The sequence below is a fragment of the Rosa chinensis genome, chromosome 2 (genome assembly GCF_002994745.2).
Source record: "Rosa chinensis cultivar Old Blush chromosome 2, RchiOBHm-V2, whole genome shotgun sequence".
NCBI classification, from domain to species: domain Eukaryota; kingdom Viridiplantae; phylum Streptophyta; class Magnoliopsida; order Rosales; family Rosaceae; genus Rosa; species Rosa chinensis.
Window position 1 is genome coordinate 72,874,292 of NC_037089.1, and position 20,121 is coordinate 72,894,412.

The 20,121-nt window shown below is 39.6% G+C and overlaps 2 protein-coding genes across 2 annotated transcripts; both read left to right on the forward strand.

The window, feature by feature from the left end:
• Nucleotides 1–4,560: 4,560 nt before the first annotated feature.
• Nucleotides 4,561–9,577, forward strand: LOC112187819 (glucose-6-phosphate 1-dehydrogenase, chloroplastic). The gene is made up of 10 exons (XM_024326764.2): nucleotides 4,561–5,972; nucleotides 6,414–6,598; nucleotides 6,679–6,773; nucleotides 6,860–6,974; nucleotides 7,614–7,819; nucleotides 7,902–8,051; nucleotides 8,158–8,278; nucleotides 8,421–8,650; nucleotides 8,759–8,959; nucleotides 9,085–9,577. Exons 1-10 carry the CDS (start codon nucleotides 5,765–5,767, stop codon nucleotides 9,335–9,337), a joined length of 1,764 nt encoding a protein of 587 aa, XP_024182532.1. The 5' UTR covers nucleotides 4,561–5,764; the 3' UTR covers nucleotides 9,338–9,577.
• A 4,846-nt stretch (nucleotides 9,578–14,423) lies between these two features.
• On the forward strand, nucleotides 14,424–19,999 carry LOC112190328 (transcriptional regulator STERILE APETALA). The gene is made up of 2 exons (XM_024329762.2): nucleotides 14,424–14,688; nucleotides 18,421–19,999. The coding sequence occupies exons 1-2, from the start codon at nucleotides 14,431–14,433 to the stop codon at nucleotides 19,540–19,542; spliced, it is 1,380 nt and encodes a 459-aa protein (XP_024185530.1). The 5' UTR covers nucleotides 14,424–14,430; the 3' UTR covers nucleotides 19,543–19,999.
• The last annotated feature ends 122 nt before the right edge of the window (nucleotides 20,000–20,121 follow it).

Below are 20,121 nucleotides of genomic sequence, written 5' to 3' on the forward strand. Positions count from 1 at the left end.
TTCCTTCAAACAGGCCAGTTACTTCGGCAGATTAACTTTACTCATATATGCCTCATTCCAAAGGTTGATAACCCGGAACATATGTCTGACCTTCGTCCAATTGCGCTGTGCAATGTGATTTATAAAATATGTTCGAAGGTGATTGCAAACAGGTTAAAGGTCATTCTGCCTCAGGTGATTTCACCTTTTCAAAGTGCTTTTGTTCCAGGACGTCTAATCACGGACAATATTCTAGTGGCTAATGAAATTGCCCATTTTGTGCACAACAAGAGGGAGGGCACGGAGGGGTTTATGGCTGTGAAACTGGATCTAAGCAAGGCTTATGACCGGATGGAATGGGTTTTTTTGAAGATGATTATGGCCCGTTTTGGATTTGCTCAGGACTGGATCAATATGGTGATGCATTGTGTTTCTTCGGTCAGGTACTCCTTTTTGATTAGAGGGAAGCCAAGGGGCCATGTGATACCGAGTAGGGGTTTACGTCAGGGCGATCCGCTATCCCCTTATTTATTCCTCTTTGGGGCTGAAGGCTTTTCTGCTCTGCTGAAACAGAAGCAGGAGTTGGGTTTGTTACCGGGGATAGAGGTTTGTGCCACTGCTCCATCAATCAACCACTTGTTATTCGCAGATGATAGTATGATTTACGCTCAATCAACTTTGGAAAATTGTTATGAACTTCAAGATGTTATAGAGACTTATGGTAGGGCCTCCGGGCAGCTTGTTAACTTTGATAAAAGTTCGGTCGCTTTCAGTAAGAATGTTTCAGATGATAGGCGGGAGGAATTAGCTAATTTTTTGGGGATGCAGATGGTTGAGGTCCATGAAAAATATCTTGGGCTTCCCACTTATGTGGGTCGGAAGAAGACGGCTACGTTCCAGTATATCAAGGATAAATTGGCGAAGAAGTTATCAATTTGGCAAGGGAAGATGCTAAGTGGGGCTGGAAAGGATATTCTAATTCGTGTGGTGGCTTCAACGCTACCAACATATGCGATGAGTGTATTCCAGTTGACAAAGAATTTTTGTGATGATTTGGAACAGATGTGTGCACGCTTTTGGTGGGGAAGTACTCTTGATAAGCGGAAAATTCACTGGAAGACCTGGACTGCATTGTGCAATTCTAAGGAGGAAGGTGGATTAGGGTTTCGTAGTTTGACAGATTTTAATCGGGCCATGCTAGCGAAACAGGCATGGCGAATACTTACCAACCCCTCCTCTTTAATTGCCAGGATATATAAGGCGAAGTATTATCCTGCGACATCGTTTTGGGAGGCTATGGCACATGGCTCCCCCTCCTATTCCTGGCGGAGTATTTTTTCTACTCGTGAGTTGCTGGAGGAATGTTGTTGCTGGCAGATTGGCGACGGAAAAGACATTCGAATTTTTACTGATACCTGGTTGCTGGGGTCATCTACTGGGCGACCTACACCTTCAGCGTTAGCTCAAAACGCGGTCAGTAAGGTTAGTGACTTACTTTTGCACACCGGAGTTTGGGATGTTTCTCGCCTTCAGAGCCTGTTTCCGCCTCAGGAAGTGGAGTTGATTTCTTCCATACCTTTGAGTAGACGAGTGGTTACGGATAGGCTGGTCTGGAAGCTGACAAAGGATGGGAGGTATTCCGTGAAATCTGCGTACAGGTTCTCTTTCTCTTCTTCTACTGCCCATAATCCTATGATCTCTTCTTTGGGGAGTGTCTTCTGGAAGAAATTATGGAAGGTTAATGTTCCAAACAAGGCGAAACTTCATATGTGGAGAGTTTGTTTGGATATTTTGCCTTCACTTGCCAAACTTGAATCAAGAAGAGTACAACTGGAGTTGACCTTGTGTGCATTGTGTGAAGTGGAACTAGAATCTACGCTACATTTGTGTCGAGAGTGTAGCTTTACTCGATCGGTACTTCGGTCTAGTGCTGTTTTGAAACAGGTGTGTTATGGACCTCACCTTCAGAATAGTAGTTTGGATCTATGGTTGATCTCGTGTGCTCAAGAATTGTCGGTGCTTGACTTTGGAACTCTGATATTTCTCCTATATGGTGTTTGGAAGGAGCGAAATGAGAGAATCTGGAGTCAGAAAAAGGGAACGAGCTGTGATGTGATCCTAAGTTCTATGTCCCGATTGCAAGAGTTTAGGTTCCATAATTTGAAAGAAACGACTAGAGCGAGTCAACGGTATAAGGTAGTGCGTTGGTCTGCCCCCCCATTGGGTGTACTGAAAATTAATGTGGACGGATCATTCAATCATGTTACTCGTCGGGGTGGCGTCGGTTTTGTTATACGTAATGAGACTGGAGCAATGTTAGCAGGAGGAGCTTGTCCGGTGTCTGGCTTGATTTCTCCAGAACATGGGGAACTGTTGGCTTGCAAGAAGGCTGTGGAGTTTGCGATAGACCATTCTTTCCTACCTGTTATTCTGGAAACGGATGCACTAAATGTTCAGCGTCAATTGATGGATGCTACTGTTACTAATACTTCGGTATTAGGAAGATTGTATGATGACTTAGTTTCACAGTTGGAAGCCTCATCAGTGTTGAGGGTGGCATATATTGGGCGAAAGGGTAACTCTATGCTCATAAACTAGCAACTCATGCTTGCTCTCTCTCCCAAGATTGCTTTTATTTTTCTGTTCCTTCGTTCCTCTCAGCTGCAGTTGCAGCTGAAGCTTGTAATTTGTAATTGATTCATTTTTAATAAAGGGCTGACCTCCTCCTCTCAAAAAAAAGAAGTGAAAAGTTTTTTATTCATTATGTAATTTCCAAAATAGTTGTTACAAAGTTCTATCCTTCTTTATATTCTATAAACGTTTCAACAACTTTTATGTTCTAGATTGCTGAATCATGGCAATGGGGGAAGGTTTAGTCTACCAATTAATTATCTTAACTAGAAATGACTTGTAAACTTCAAGGTCAACTTGTTTAATAAGGATTGACTAATAAGTTTAAGATCTATCAAGTACGATTAAGCGAGTATGATTTTTTTTTTTAAAATTAAAATAAAGAATTATGCGATATTAGCCCGATTTTTTCAAATCAATAAATTGGAGTTGGAGTTAAAATATACCAAGTACATACCTGTGATTACAAAGTCGAGTTCATACCTGAGATTACAAAGTTGAATGAATCTTAGCATGTGGAAACATGTGGAAGGGTGTTGAACAGAACTGGAGGATAGATTTGCCAGCAACTCTTAAAGGCCTTTCTTCTCCATGCCCGTGTGGGCTTGTCTAACTCATAGTTGGGGGTCCATTCTGATAACCTTAACCCAATTACCAACTCGATTTCATCTGTTTGAGTTTGTGTGCTTTGTTTTCATCGAACAACAGAATCCCAATATCACTTGCCTCAAAAAAGTATTGGATCTTTGTATTTTGAGCCGAAAGCGTATTTGTCTTTATGAGTATAATTTTGTCAATTTGGTCCATGTGTTTTAATGGGAGTCACTTCTTCATCGACAGTCTTCCTAGGATTCCAAACTCAACCGTAACAACTAAATCCGAGGGATTGCACTCGTTGCCGCACTAAACACAACACTTTAATTATGAACTAGCTTATGAGTAACACACACCACTACAAACAGCAAAGTGGTTTGCGTAGAAGCAATCATCCTTCAAAAAGAGTGTGTGATAGTTTACTGATCGAGTGCTCTTGCGGGAAAGAGTTTTTATCACCGACAGTGTCTAAATTTTTTTGCACCGGATAGAATGATATCCAACTTTCAAAATTGATCAAAATGATAATTTTAAAAACATATCAATTTGATACATTTTCCATCAATTCTCTATTAAAATTGATCACGTGCGGTGCATATGAGGTGTTTTTTAGGGTTATAATAATATTATCACACAAAAACTAAATTTTAATTATTTTTTATTTTATTTTATTGATTTTTTTTTTTTTTTCTTCAGAAGGTGGGAAACATCACAACCTTAGAAAAGATGGTGGAATTGAAATTGAATGAAAAATTTAAATTTTATAGAAGAAGAAGATTGGGTTATAAATGGTTGATGACTCCTTTGACCACAAATCACTTCAATTTATGGGTTTGATGTTGCATCTGTGCATCTCTGTATTCAGTTTCAGATTCCAATTGTACAAAACTTTTGAATTCAAATTACAATTTTGTTGTGTCATTGGTGGCGGCGAGACCATTGTATTTTCACGTAGTTCTATTGCTTAATAACTCTTGATCCAACTACTTTCACATAAGCAAGAAAAAGAGTGAAAGGTTGTATATACCCTTAGTTTGAACTGAGATGTGACGGAAAATGGACGGAGGTATGAAATCTTTTTGATTACTTTTGAAAGTTGTATATGAAACTGATCAAGTTTTATAGGTTTAGGTATCTCTTTGATTACTTTTGAAAGTTGAGTATCATTCTGTTCGGTGTAAAAAAAATTTGACTCTAGTGGTGATAAAAACCGTGCGGAAAAATGAGTGGAGTGGAGCAATAGGAAAAAAAAAATAGAAGACCAAAGTGACAAAATTGAAACATAATGATGAATTGCAAGTCAAAACCCATGAGAAAATTATAGTTTGCTTCACTTGAGTCTTTTTTTTTTTTTTTTTTTGGCGATGGAAAGATTTTTATTCAAATAAGAACACCATTACAAACAAAAGACCCAAAACGGGCCCAAATAAAACCAACAAACAACAATAAACAAAACCAAATAGCCCTACAATCTTCAGCCACAGTGCAGACCGAACAGGAGAGAGATGACGTAGTGACGTCGCCGCCACCAGCCAAGCCCAAAGGTGACACAGAAACGTCACCAGATCTGCCGACGAAGACATGGAGTCCAACCAAAACAATCACGTGCAAGTACAGCAGCATAGAACCCATCGAAAGATCTCCATAACCCAAATCTCTAAACCATACAAAACATCCTCAGAAACAAAGTCAGTAACCAAAGCAGAAGAAAAAAAGAAGAAGAGATAAAGAGAAGGAGACTGATCCGCAGAGGGATCAAAGAGACAGACGGCCGAAGACCGTGCAGACCCTTGTTGCACTACCGTATTCAACGGGTTTACGCGCAGGGACGGGATAAACCCGTTAAAACAGACAATCCAAACAACGCCGACGACAGAGCTCCGATGGACCAAGGAGCAATCGGTGAAGTGGAGTCCGATGGGTGAGGAGGATGTGCATCTTAACCATGATGAATCAGAGATTTGAGACAAAGAGAGATGGGTATGCTGAAAATTAAAGATTAGGAATGGTTGGAAAAGGGGATCTGGGAAGGAAAGGAAAGCAAAGACAAAAGGGAAAGCATACTTGCCACCGCCGGGGCAGCAGGGAGCTACCACGAGAAGGGTAGGGATAAGCCTCGCGAAGAGGGAAAATATCTCCCCCGACTTTCAAGCCAAAGATCCAGATCGGAGTGATCTAGATCTGGCAAGAAAGGGGGGGAGGAGGGGGAAAGCTCGAAAAGGGGATCTGGGTTTGCTAGAGAGAAGGAGGAGTTTCTCTCACTAGGACTTGCTTCACTTGAGTCTTGAGAGCTAGTTATTATGAATAAAAGTTTGCCATCAAGTATAAGCAACCAAAGTGCCAAATGGCCTTTCAACTACGGTAAAGGCCAATCATGCCATTGAAAAGAGGCGAAGTATATTCTACTTTTTTCTTAAGCAAGTAACCAATTAACAAAAATAGACCATTCAATCCACTTCAGTATTCACGACACAACACAACACTAGCGGATATTTGTAGATACAACATTGTCTCACATCACTGCTCAAAATTTGAGCTTCATCTGGACCGACCCTTTTGCATGGCTGCCCACCTGAGTCCTTGTTCGTCTTCTTCAGCCTCATTCACACCCTCTTCATTCAAGAACAAGACTACCCACTTCCCCAAGTTCATCACTTTGATAAGAGAAGGTCATTCCTCCAGATGGGTCTCTCAGATTCGCCCCAGAAATCGGTTTCAGCTCAAATCCTCAAATGGGCATCCACTCAATGCCCTGTCTTTTCATGGCGGTCCGTTTCTTCATTCCTCTCTTGTTATATGCTTTTGTTGTTCTATTTGCTCAGTTCTTGTGAAATTTCCTTTGACTAATTAGTTTAATTAATTATTTGATTGATTGCTTAGAAATTTTGATAGAGATTTCATTTCATGGTTAGAGTTATCCCTATGAAAGCAAGAAGCAATCTTTAATTATCAGACATTGTCCATTTTCTAATGCTAAGTAAGAATATCAATGACTGAGTGCCTGTCCATACGATTTTTCAATCAGTGATTGTAAAGTAACGGTCTTTGGAAGCTTTGAGGTGTTTTGGGTGTTCAAAGTTTCAAACTACTCTTTTTGACATTGGTGCTCAATTTGGTTGTGTGAAAGCTACAATTAATCATGTACTTTGTCAGTTGCCTTTGTTTATCTTATCACTGCTCAATGTTAAATGGGTATTTGGGGTTTTCAGATGGAAATTCTGTGGGCCAAGAACAATTTGAGCCTCGTGGCAAAGAGGGTACCTTTCCTGTCTTAGATTCAAAAAATGTGGGATCTAAGTTGAGCATAACTGTTGTTGGTGCTTCTGGAGACCTTGCCAAGAAGAAGATATTCCCAGCACTTTTTGCTCTTTATTATGAAGATTGTCTACCCGAGGTTCTAGTCTTTATCTCTCACATCAATTTTTCACTCTGTAATGGTACGGCCGATGACATTCGGTTTGTGTCTTCGTGTAGGATTTTATAGTCTTTGGTTTTGCTCGAACTAAAATGACTGATGAAGAGCTAAGGAACATGATCAGCAGAACCTTGACTTGCAGAATAGATAAGAGGTATTTTATTCTGCTAAGCCACAGTGAACATTTGTTACATAAACGTTTGCAATTTCTATAAACTGACATGCAGTAATGACCGACAGGGCAAATTGTGAGGACAAAATGGACCAGTTCTTGAAAAGATGCTTCTACCATTCTGGTCTGTATAATTCTGAGGAGAATTTTGCAGAATTGGACATCAAGCTGAAAGAGAAGGAGGTATTGTGTTCACTGCAGTTTTTTCTTATGTGTTCCATATCAGCTATTTTTGCAAGAGCAGAAAATGGTAATTGTCATTAATAATGCTTTAGAAAATTCATCTTGTACTAGCTAAGTTGTTTAAATTGACCACTTAAGGCACATGACAACAAATATTTAAGCCTGGCAGTGGCAGCAGTGTTAAAAGTATCTGGATGCACTGACTTAAACTGTCTTAAATTACATTGGAAAATGTAAAATCATTACATGTCAGTGTTATATCCTAGAGTACCACATATGCATAGCAATCTTATCATGTCTCTACAATTGTTCCTGGTTAAGAGTGAAGGTCAACATCATTTCCAATTTCCTTAACATGTGCATAAATTATTATTAGGGAATGTATAAGAGTGAAGGTCAACACATACTAAACTTTTAATTTCAGGTAAAGTATCAAAGGCAGTCAAGTCTTCTTTAGGTTGGTGCAATAGGCTCAGATACTGATCTGAAAATATACAATGGTGTTCTAGTATGTGTCATGAAGAACCTCATTGCTGACAGATTTTATGTGGTTGAATTATATTGATACATAGAAAAATAAAATAAAAGGTATATAGTTTTAATAGATGGTTTAATATCATGGAAGTTACTTGTTTCCAGGCTGGAAGAAAGTCAAATAGGCTGTTTTACTTATCAATACCTCCAAACATATTTGTGGATGTGGTGAGATGTGCTAGTCTTAGAGCTTCTTCAGAAAATGGGTGGACCAGGGTCATTGTTGAGAAGCCATTTGGTCGTAACTCTGAATCATCTGCGGAGCTAACCAGATGTTTAAAGCAGTACCTTGCTGAAGACCAGATATTTAGGTGAATTTTGCTCTCATTTCTTTTAATTAGTCAAACCCATAAATATTGTGGGAAAAGTTTGGTCATGTTGATAATATTTCAGGATTGACCATTACTTGGGGAAGGAGCTTGTCGAGAATCTATCAGTGCTTCGCTTCTCAAATCTTGTTTTTGAGCCTGTCTGGTCACGTAACTACATTCGCAATGTGCAACTGATCTTTTCTGAAGATTTTGGCACAGAGGGAAGAGGGGGGTGAGCTTCTTCCTCAACATTTGACTGTTTATTTAACCACTTTCAATCATTTGACTGTTTATTTAACCACTTTCAATCATTTGACTGTTTGTTTCCATGTTTCCAGATATTTTGATAAGTACGGAATCATACGGGACATAATGCAAAATCATCTTCTGCAAATACTAGCACTGTTTGCGATGGAAACACCGGTCAGCTTAGATGCTGAGGACATCAGGAATGAAAAGGTATTGTAGTTTTTCATTTAATGTTCTTAATGTCAAAACTGTGGTCTAAAGAACTTTTCTGTTTCTTTCTGAATATGTCCTTAATGCTCTCACCATGAGTGGATGGTAATATATTTGATTGGTGGGGATGGTCTGAACTCAGGTAAAGGTTCTAAGATCAATGAGGCCACTGCAGCTTGAAGATGTAGTTGTTGGCCAGTATAAGGGCCACAGCAAGGGCGGTAAATCTTTTCCTGCTTATATAGATGACCCAACTGTGCCAAACGACAGTCTCACCCCTACATTTGCAGCAGCAGCTCTCTTTATTGATAACGCCAGATGGGATGGAGTTCCTTTCCTGATGAAAGCAGGAAAGGCCCTCCATACCAAGCGGTATGTGGAAATGTTTCATCTTCTTTAGTATCAATCCTTTTACTATTCCCTCATATGGTAAGGATCTAAATAATTTAGTGACCTGAATTTTTTGCTTTGACCACCCAGAGCAGAGATCAGAGTTCAATTTAGACATGTCCCAGGTAACTTGTACAAGCGGAATTTTGGAACTGATTTAGATAAGGCGACAAATGAGCTTGTGCTCCGTGTACAACCCGATGAAGCCATATATTTGAAGATCAACAACAAAGTCCCTGGTCTTGGAATGAGACTAGATCGAAGCAACCTAAATTTGCTTTATTCCGCTAGGTACAGTCTTTTTTAATTTGATCCATGACAAAAAGCTTAGACTGGTGAATAAGTGAAGATGGTACAAGAACTTAATCAACTTATATGCCTTTATAATGATCCAATGTTGTACATTACATGTGAAGGTATCCAAGAGAAATACCAGATGCATACGAGAGGCTACTGTTAGATGCAATTGAAGGGGAACGAAGGTTGTTCATAAGAAGTGATGAGCTCGATGCTGCTTGGTCATTATTCACACCATTGTTGAATGAGCTTGAACAGAAGAAGATTGTTCCTGAGCTGTACCCGTACGGTAGCAGAGGGCCAGTAGGACCTCATTATCTTGCTGCAAAACACAATGTTAGATGGGGAGATCTCGGAGACGAGGATTCATGAAGTGAGAAATACTTAATTCTCAGGTCTTGCATGCTCATGGCCGGTTCCTGTTCCATTTTCGCCATTGATTGTTTTCATTCCATATATTGAAATACTGAGTATGCTTCTGTTCTCATAATTTCTGGTGGGTACATTGTCATTAGTGATTGTTATCATTGAAGAGCCAGAAAATTGTTTGCAAAGCAATAACTTTGTAGTTGATTATTGAAAGAGAATAGCATGATGACCATACTTACACTAGTGCTGTAGTGGCTTCCCAACTGGGCAGGCCCAATATATCTTTTAACTGTTATTTATGTCAACAGCAGCAAAACCCACCACAATATTGGGCCACTAAACAAATGATGGAAACTGGGTATTTTTTATTTTTATTTTTTTTAATCGGGAAACTGTACCGTGTTTAAAGAAACATAATACATGGGATGATGGGAGTATCATAGGTTCCTTCAACTTCAGCACCTTGTACTCAAACTGAGCTACGCCAGCCTTTTACTATCAATTCAAGCTCGACTACTAACTCAGCATCCTTATGCCTTCAACTTGAGCACTGATGTTCCTTTTCCGACACTTATCAGTGGCATGGCGCCAAGCATTTTCTCTTACTATGTCCCGCAGGCTCAGTGTTTTTTCTGCTCGATCCTTCTAAATAGTTAACATAAATTCTGCCGTGCAGGATTCCAGTACAAAATGCGAGAGACGGTTTGTTCAAACGACACTGCCTCTCGCACCCCCTTGCACTGGAATCCCGCCTTAAGGGTTTGGAAGGAGGATCTAACTCTAGAGTAAAAACTTAATGAATGATGATGAGTTAGATGAGAAGGAGAAGAGAGGTGGGTCCATGACAGGAGGAAAGGGAGAAGGGATTGAATTAAATTTGGTTCTGAAATGTGAAGAAGAGCAAAGAAGAGAGAAAGCAGTGGTGATGGGGTAGTACCTGGTGTCCTGGAAAGCAGTCTGTGTTCTGTACGTCTTGCTTGTGTGTGTGGTGTGGTGTGGGGATATTGGTGTATGATAGTTACAGACTGAGACTCTGAGAGGTGAGGTGAGCGGAGCAGGGAGAGAGGTGAGGTGAGCGGTATGCATGCCACACCTACATAGGAGAGACGAGTAGAGTAGCAGTAGCTAGGGCGCTCTAGGACCAGACACTAGAGGACACGTAATGCTCTCGCTATCTATCTATCTAGCTATCTCTCTATCTAAGTCAGCCTGTCCTTTCTTAATTTCTTTCATTTAAGAGAGAGAGAGAGAGAGAGAGAGTTGTACTTTAGGAATAGGCGAATGGCTAGCTAGCTTGAGGTAGGGTATATAAAAGATCTTTCAGTTATATTCCATCGAGAAAGAGAACCGCTGATTAGACATGAGCATGCCATTCTAGTCAAAAAGCACTATCCAGGGACCGGGACCAGAGTACCATCTCTCTCTCTCTCTCTCTCTCTCTCTGTATTGTCTTTCCTCCTTAGGGTCCCATCTCATCCCTCTTTCTTCATTTAAATCTTTCAAAAACACACACTCTCTCTCTGATCGACTGGGTTTCTACACTCGTTGATGATTTTGTAGATGCCAGCTACTTAAATAGATAGATACTCTGACACCAGCACCTGTTTTCTATGCTATTTCAAAGCTTTAGAATTTTGAGGTCAAAAATTGTTAAATTATAAATTATTTACATGAGAGTCTTACCCCTCAAACTCTGAAATATTGAAATATTGAAATTTTAAAATTGTAAATCATTAAATCTTAAATTATTTGCAGTATATGTATCTCATTGATGAAGCTAATAGAATGGCTATGAACTAATTTAAAGAGCTAATTTAACGCATTCAAACTTTTAAATATTGACTCAATGAGCAATTTAATGGCTCTAGATTTTAAAAATTCAGTACTCTAGAGTACTAATATAACACATTCCTCCCTTCATATATTATTTGGATCATGATACTTCTTAAAATAAATTTAAAAAAAAATTATGTTAGGTAATAATAATATTTAGTAAACCGCTAGATTTTGAGTATGAGCATGAGGATTCTATACCCTTACATTTGGAACATTAATCGACATGAACATAGATATAATATATATATATATATATATATATATATATTTGGGTGAATAAAATTATTAAATTAGTAAATATTTGTGGTGTATATAATAAGTTAATTTAATAATTTTTAACTCTGAAATACTATAAATAACTCAGTTTAAATCTTTTGCTGTAAAATATGAGACTACTATGAAAGTTGCCAGTTTGAGACCCCCATTATCATCATTGAGGCGTATGGTATTCATATAATAACATTTGAGTTGATTTGGCACCCTTTTAGAATTATTATCACCTTGAGTCATAACATACTAACATAGCCATTGTTAATTATATTATTTTTGTTAAAGTCGTGGATCAAAACTAATTTTTTGTTTCGGGTTGACTCAAAGAGTAGTCTTGTTCCAAGTCACACAATTAAATAATCAATAGAATAATCGTCTTCCTCATATTTTCTCTCTTTGTGAGCAAAACATCCCGCCTCTCACTAAAGAGAGATCAGTTTGTCTAGTTGATCGACATTAATCGAGGTTGTGCACTAATAATCATTTCCACACAATTTTGAGCATTTATTTGAACAGGCGCAGAGGTAGAGATCGTTTGACTTGGAAGCTTGAAAAGAAAGGTAGGTTTTCTATGAGGAGGATTTAGTGTGCCGATATAAATAGATTGTTAGATTATATTTATATTAAATATACTATTATATTATTAATAAAAATATTAATTATAAATATTAAGGGTTGAAATAATCTTATAAGTGTTGGGTTATTTGCACCGTCGGTGCATAGAATAAGTTTCAGGTTTTCTACTAAATTTGCTTATAATGCAGCCAGAGATATCGTGCTAGGGAATACATTAGCTTCTTCTCCTCTTGGAGACCCATGTAGTCTTCTTTGGAAGGAAGAATATCACAAATTGTCACTCAACTTTTACTTATTCGACACTTTGATCACTCACTTTTTAAATATATCACTTTGGTCACTCGACTTTAACTCTATTATTCACTTTAGTCATTTCATTAATTTTTTTTCATTAAAAAAATTTATTTGCCACAACATTAATGATATTTTTGTCCAACTAATTGTGAAAAATTGATAAATATGTATTAGAATGATTGGGAGATGTGATCAAAGTAAGATAAAATATCATTTGGGTGACTAAAGTGATTGACAATGTAATAGTTGAGTGACCAAAGTGATATATTTGAAACTTGAGTGACCAAAATATTGAATGAGTTATAGCTGAGTGACCATTTGTAGAATTCTCTCTCTTTGGAATGCTAAAATACCTAGAAAGGTTTCTAGCTATTTGCATTTGGCGTGCTTGTCATAATGTTCTACCTTCAAGGGAGAGAGGGGTTATACAAGAGATGGGGCGTCTTTTATGCTCACACAGATTTAAGACTGTTAGACATGTATTATATGAATGTCCCATAGCGCAAGACATTCTTTCTGCTTTTCCTTTCTTATTTCAGGTTCATGATACTCCTTTCATCTTTAAAAAACATAACAAGCTTCCAATCTTTCAACCGATATTTTTACTAAACTACTGATGTTGCTTTAGGGTCTTTGGAAGAACCGTAACGACAAGCTATGGAATGATAGCTCTAGACAATCTCCTGCAATTGTTGCTAGCACCATGGCATGGTGTGAAGAACTTTAATAACCTAACAAAGGTGCTGTGGTGGAAACAAGGCAACGTTTGAAAAGGAGAGCAATGTGGTCTCCTCCAATGACTGGTATGATTTTGCTAAACGTTGATGGAGCTTTTGTTCCTTCTTTGAACCATGGTGAAGTTGGGGTTGCCTTACGCAATGAGCAAGGAAATTTTATTGTGGGTTTTGCTTATAGGAAACCTAATTTTACTCTGCTTTCCATATCAAGTTGTTGGCTATCAAGAATGGACTTAACTCAAGCCCCAAGTATTTCTAATGTTGTGGTCATGAGCGACTGTTTGGAAGCTGTCAAGGCGCTAAGTGATGACGGTGAAGACCATTATGGCATTATGTGGTTGGAATTGTAGTTGAAGACATCAAAGGCTTACTAAGTGAGTTGCATTCTTTAGGGTTATAACATACCTATAGAAGTTCTAATCATGTTGCTAATAGATTAGGTTATGATTTTGAGTTTGATTCATAAATAATGATTTACTAATGTTCTGGAGCTTTTTTCGGATGCTTTATAGTATAATTGTACTCGTATAATTGTTAATAAAAATTCTTTTATTTCTAAAAAAGAAAATTCATTTCCTCATGCATTTTGTATTAATCCTTTCTAAAATTGAAATAGGACGATTGGATTATTTAAAATTAAAATACAATGAGTCATTTCTGTCGCACTATATGTAGCAAAAAAAATCATACTAACTGATTTTAGGTTTGATACTGTAATTCAACAAAATTCTCACTCCTCCCGTTGCATACTGACCCTGCACACCTAACCAAATTCCCCCAAAACAAAAACAATTATTATCGTCATCTGTGTTTGAATTCCAAAATGTGATGGTATTTACTCCCACTTTCATTCGGGATTCAACTGGGCAGGCCTATTTTTTTTTATAATCACTGCAACAACAGAAATACAGATACACAGAGAAAGAGAGAGGGAGAGGGAGAGGGAGAGAGGTCCAAAAGGACCAAAGAGAGCTTTGTTCTAAAAATCCCCTGAAAAATCCAGAGAGCTTATTCAAAAGTCCTGCGGTCCCAACCACAGTTCCCCAATCCTCATCACCCACCTCCGCCGTCTTTGCAGGGCGGGAATTCAAACCCCTCCTCTCCTCAAAACCCCAAACCCATAAATTAACCACAAATTATAACAACTTTAAATTACTTATTTCCCCATATTCGAGCAAAAAAATAATAACAATGGGAGAGGCCGAGTGAGAGAGAGTGTCTCAAAGTTTATATATCAGTTTGGGTCCCTCACTTTGTGTGTCTTTATCCATACCTTTTTGTCCTTGTTTCTTTTCCTCAAGTTTCTCTCGTCTCCCTCTTTTTCTCTCTTCCTTCTTTGTTTGGTCTCCCTTTATAGTCCACTCCATCACTTTCTTTCCATTCATGTCTTCTTCTTCATCATCATCACCATCATCTTCATCACCTTCCACATCTCCATTTGATAGTGGCAATGCGGCTGGTACTAGCACCGTACGACAAAGAAGGGATGATTTTGAAGGGCCATCATCTTCGAGACGACGTGCCGTCAGTGAGGTCTGGCCGGAGCCTTTCCTCGAAGCCCTCGCTGCCCAAGTCGCCATTGCCGCTTCTCGCAACAGTGGCCGCCTCGCCGCAGCTGCTGCACTCGCCAATGTCTTCCAGGTATGCAATCCAATCAGAATTCAAAATCTTCTTCAAACTAGCTTGTGGTATTCATAAAATGTTTTGGTTGATTACATATGAAGATGTGGAATTTAGTGATTAATCTCTCCCACGTTTAATCTGTGAGAGAGGTTTGTATACAACGGTTATATCCCAGAATTGCTGGTGTTTCTTTGCGTGGTTTAGATAATAGAGCAATCAAATTGATGCTTCTTTTTTAATGCCATAAATAGACAAAATATTAGTTTAGTCAAAGGCCATATGAAACTGCTGTAACCCTGCCAGAGAAATTTTGTATTGAAATATTCCAAAGTTTCAAATTTAATTTTCTGGGTTTTTCATTGGGCCAAAATTCAATTTTGATGAGAGATAAATGCAGATAGAAATGGTAGCAGTATAGATAATTGCTTCTAAGGAAATAAGTGTTTATTTCTGAAAGCAACTGGCTTTTGATGGGTCAATTCTCACTTCTCATTAATGTCCCTTTCACAGTTTTTTTTTTTTAGACGCTGTGTTTTCTTTCTAGTTTCTTGGGGCTATTTGACCATTACAAAACAAAAACTGTCTGTTTTTGCACTGTTTTTCCAGATCTAATGAAAAGGGTTCTTTTGGCTTTGAATTGAAAATTTCCTTTTTTTCATTCCCTTTATTGGCATGTAACCCTTTTCAGCTCTAGCAAAGGAGTAATCTTCCCCTACTTTTTGACTCAACTTTCTTAGCTTTGTAAACTATTATATTTTTTCTACTTCTTTTTTTTCTTTTTTTTTTCTTTTACTGGGATGCATCTTTTTCATTGGGAACTATATAGGGAAATTGCTGTGTGCTATGTCTCTGATCCTGCTTGTATAGTCTTTGCATTTTCCTATATTCAGCTAAGTTTTCTTTTTTCAGTTATGTGTTGGCAAAGTTGCTGTCATATAGCTATTATTATACCCTTTTTCATGTTTAATGTTTAGGCAAGTTTATAGTATACTGGCAAGATTTGTAGGCTATGTGTATAAACATTTTCATGTCTCTTTTCTGGAACATTGTCATCAATGCTTTCTTCGATAATTGAAATAATGTTTTTGACTTTGATAACTACTGTCTAGGAAGTTGATTCTTATCTGGTTAGCAAGGGATATTGAGTTTGGATAGAAATTGTCAGTGGGTTAGCACTATTCTTGGTAACATAATACCTTAATATCCAAATTTGAAAGCATTTAGTAGAGATATACTCATAATTGTAAACTGTAAATCTGATTTTATTTATTAAATCCTGGAGTAGTTTAGATCATTTGCTTGACTTGGTTTCACCTAAACCGGGAAAGACCGAAAGACTGATCCAAAAGTCCTCGAAAGAAATTTAGGGTTTAGAGGAGATATGTAAGAAGACAAGCAGAGACAACCTGATGTAGATCCCAGGAAGTAATCAAATCATCCAGATGAACAGATTTAGGTGTTTATACTAGGAACTATATTCTGAGAATTAGATAATCAGTTAATTTAGTATCCTACTGAAAGAATATTAGATTGGGAAAAAAAAAAAACTGGTATTGGATTAAGTTTACAACCAAATGGTTGATTTTTTTTTTTTTTTTTGAGAAGACAACCAAATGGTTGATTAATTAGTGGGATAAGTTAGAAAAATGAAGTAATTACCTTGACCTTGGCGTGAAGTGAATTGACCAAAGGATAGAGTTTTATTCAGTAAGGGTAAGGGTCAGTGAGAGTGATCTCTGACGGAAGAAGCAGTATGCATGTGCCCCATGCTAAAAATCACATGGAACCCAATGCTGGTTTGGTTTACAAAGTGATATGTATATGTCCAGCTACTTGCGGTTACAAGGGGCAAAGAGTCGAGAGGTGATCTGTTCTTATTGTACATGGAATCAGAAAAAGAAAATGGTGCATGACTTCTAAATAGTCTGTTTCTTGTTGTTTTTGTCTTATTGGCATTGTCTTTTTAACACTCTTCTTTGGCCTTTTCTTTTATTGAATTGTTTGAATTGAAAGCCTTTGACTGGGGGCCTAGCTAATAAGGGAGATATATAGTAAGTTTAAATTTAGATTACAAAATTCATTCAGACCCCAAAGGATACAATATAAAATATTTGAAAAAATAATAATTATAAAGTTCAACTTTTTCCTTGCTAAATAGTAATTACTTTAAACAATTTAGAGTCCAAAGTTGCCACATTGCAATTAGTTTAGTTTGAGCCGAGTTTCATCCACTATATTTGTAGATCCATTTTTATCAAATTTACACCCCTGTTTTATAATTTTTCAATTCTTTTCAAGTTATTTAATTTTGTCAAGTTCATCCTAAAATGTATATAAGGTCGGTGCAGAAATGAGAAACTTGAAGCTTTAGGTGCTGTAAAAATTTAACCAAAAAAGACCTTATGCCCTAGTGTCTAGTGTCTGTATTCAAAGAAAACCTTATGCCCTATGTCAAATAAACACTATTTACCTGATCCAGAGTCCCCCTAAAGAGTGGAACAGAGAGAGAGAGAGAGAGAGAGAGAGGTAGAAGAACTGAAGAAGTAGAAGAAGGTAGCAAAAAGGTGAGAGAAGCAGTGCACGCCCGAGAGAGAGGCAAGAGTCGAAGGAGAAATAATCGTAGCTAAACTAGGGTTGAAAAAGCAAGAGAGGAAAAAAAGATTCGCTGCTTTTAACGAGACAAGCTTTGGCTTTGGGCTACATCCCCCTTTTCTTGGAAATGAAAGAAGATGAAATATGTGTGGGGAAGGGTCGCATTGAATCGAGTACGTTTGAATATAAATCCAATCCTATGTTTATGCGCATGTCAAATAACATTTGGTGGTACCACGGTACATATTTCATGGTTGGACCACAACTTAGCTACAATGGTGACCTTTGTCCTTAGCTTACCCTATATTCCAGAACCCTTTCAACATTTATATACTTACATCCATACGTTTCTGCCCTTTTCATCGTGTTCATGCTTAGCTTGCTTTAATGTCCATCTCTGATATGTACTTGGTAGCGACTGTTCGCATAAATACAGTAGGAGGAGGAGGAGGAGGAGGAGAGACATAAAGCAGATTATGAAGTGATGAAGATGACGACCAACAATTCATAGCAGAGAGCCAGTAGCATACATACTGCTTTATATATATACTGACGATCTCACAGTCTGACTGACTGACTGTGATGTCTTTCTTTCTTTTACGTACTGAACCCTAAACCCTATAGGCTACAGCTACTCCTACTATTGCTACTGTACTCTAGTCCCTACTCTCTCTGTCTCGTGTTCCACTACAGGCTCCATCTTCTAGGTCTTCTTCTTCTTCTTCGATCTCACATTTACATGGACATGACTGTGTCTAGGGTTCTGCATTTTAGCTTCATCGTGTTCACACCCCTCCCCCTGCTGATAGTTAATGAAGATTGCTCCCTTTGTTTTCTTCTGCTTGTTTCTTCTTCTTGTATGGAATGTTGAGTCGTTATATATATATTTCGAGTCAAACTCTCTCTCTCTGCCCCACGCTTTTAACTAATGGGTTGAACTAAACATCCATATTAATGCCTTTACACTAACCACTGTGCACATGCATGCGTTGCTGGACAGTGGTCCATTTTAATTCAGTTATCAAATCATAGGGAGGCACAAAACTCAGGTGCCGTAGCCTAGACCAAAACCAACGCAACCAGAATCACGAAATGGTTTCCGGTTTTGCATGCATGAGTTTTAATGATTATTTACACGTGACTTTTTCTGATTGGCAGGTCTGCTCCACGTGGCGCGCCGTTTCCCGCTCGGACCTGCTCTGGCGCCGGCTCACTCGCCGGATTTGGGGCCGGACTCGCCTCCTCCAGGACACGTGGCGCGACGAGTACGTCTACTGGCATCGTACGGCTAGAAACTTCCGGACAAGGAGGTATGCGCACACGATACTCTACTTTGACCCGTCTGACGTCGACGATGCGGATGGACTGACTTGCCGGTGCCTGACTCTCTCCGACAACTACCTCGCCTGCGGCTTCGCGGACGGCGCAGTCCGACTCTTCGACCTCGCCACGCGCCTCCACGTCAGCACGTACCGGCCCCACCAGCGCGACAGGTTGGGCCGATTTTCCCGGGCCGTTACGGGGATCGTCATCAGCAATTCTCGGCTCACTTTCGCCACCCTGGACGGGGACATCCACGTGGCGGACGTGCCCGGCCCGCCAATCACGCGGAGGGCCCACTTAGGCCAAGTGATGGACGACGGCGTGTTGGTGGACTTCACCGGCTGCGGGAGGTGGTGGGTGGGCCTGTACGCCGGCGTTCCGGGTCGGGCCATCCACATCTGGGACAGTAACACCGAAGAGCTCGTCTACGTGGGCGGGGAGTTGACCGAGCCGGAAGCGGTGGTGGGCTGGCACATGCTGACCGAGATGAGCGGGTTCGTGGGCCGGGTCCGGGTCACGACCCAAGAAACCGCCGTGGCGTGCACGAGCGCGCGAGTCATCGTCTTCGATTTGCGGAACGGAGGAGAGGTGCTGGCGGAGGAGCAGTACAGAAGAGGAATCGTCGTGACGGCGACTGACGTCAGCGACGCGGCTTACGTTGTCGTCGGAAACAGGGGACTGGCTAGGGTGCGGCGGGTGGACACGTCGGAGGAGCTGTGCAGGTTCTCGGTGAGAGGCGCCGGGCAGATGGGGGCGATGGGTTGCATGAACGGCGGGTACGCGCTGATGTGCGCCGGCGGGGTGATTAGGGTTTGGGAGGTGGAGCGGGGCGAGGAGCTGTACACATTCTGGGAGCGCGTGGGGGCAGTCAACGCTTTTGTCTGCGACGAACGACATGTCGTGGCGTGGGGTAGTGATGCGACACTGCACCTGTGGGACTTTGGTGGTCAGGAGTAGATAGAGCAGCAGCAGCAGCCAGCGGTAGATGAAGGGTTTAGGGTTTTAAGGCAACGTGGGATTTAATGTGACACTGACGAAACAAAGCTTAGAGCAAAATGGTGATTGGATTCTTGTGGAGGGGAACTGACATAACCCAAGTGTACTTTTGAACAAAGAAAACAATTAGGGTAGTGGACTTTTTCTAGGTTGAGAAACCCTGCAAGATATTAAAATCAAAGTCCTGACCCTGTTCTCTAGTCTAGTTTTGTTCAGGTTCTGGGAGGGATACCTGAGTAGTTGCTTTCTCTTGTACTTTAATTTTATGACTTGTAGTTAATTGGCTCATTATTCTTGGGGGGTACTATTATGGAGAAAAATACCAAAAATTTATGAGGGAAAAGGCTTTAGGCCTCAGCTCCCTTTGTTTGGTCCTTTATTGTCTCCTTGTTTATGTGTAACGCAACTCATTCTTTCAGTATTGTCTTTGGCTCATCAATTCTATCTTCTTTTGTCATCACCAGCACTTCCCTGCACGACTGGTCTAGTCATATTAGTTGTAAGGATGGTGACATGTTAACCATAATCTTTTGCTTTTCA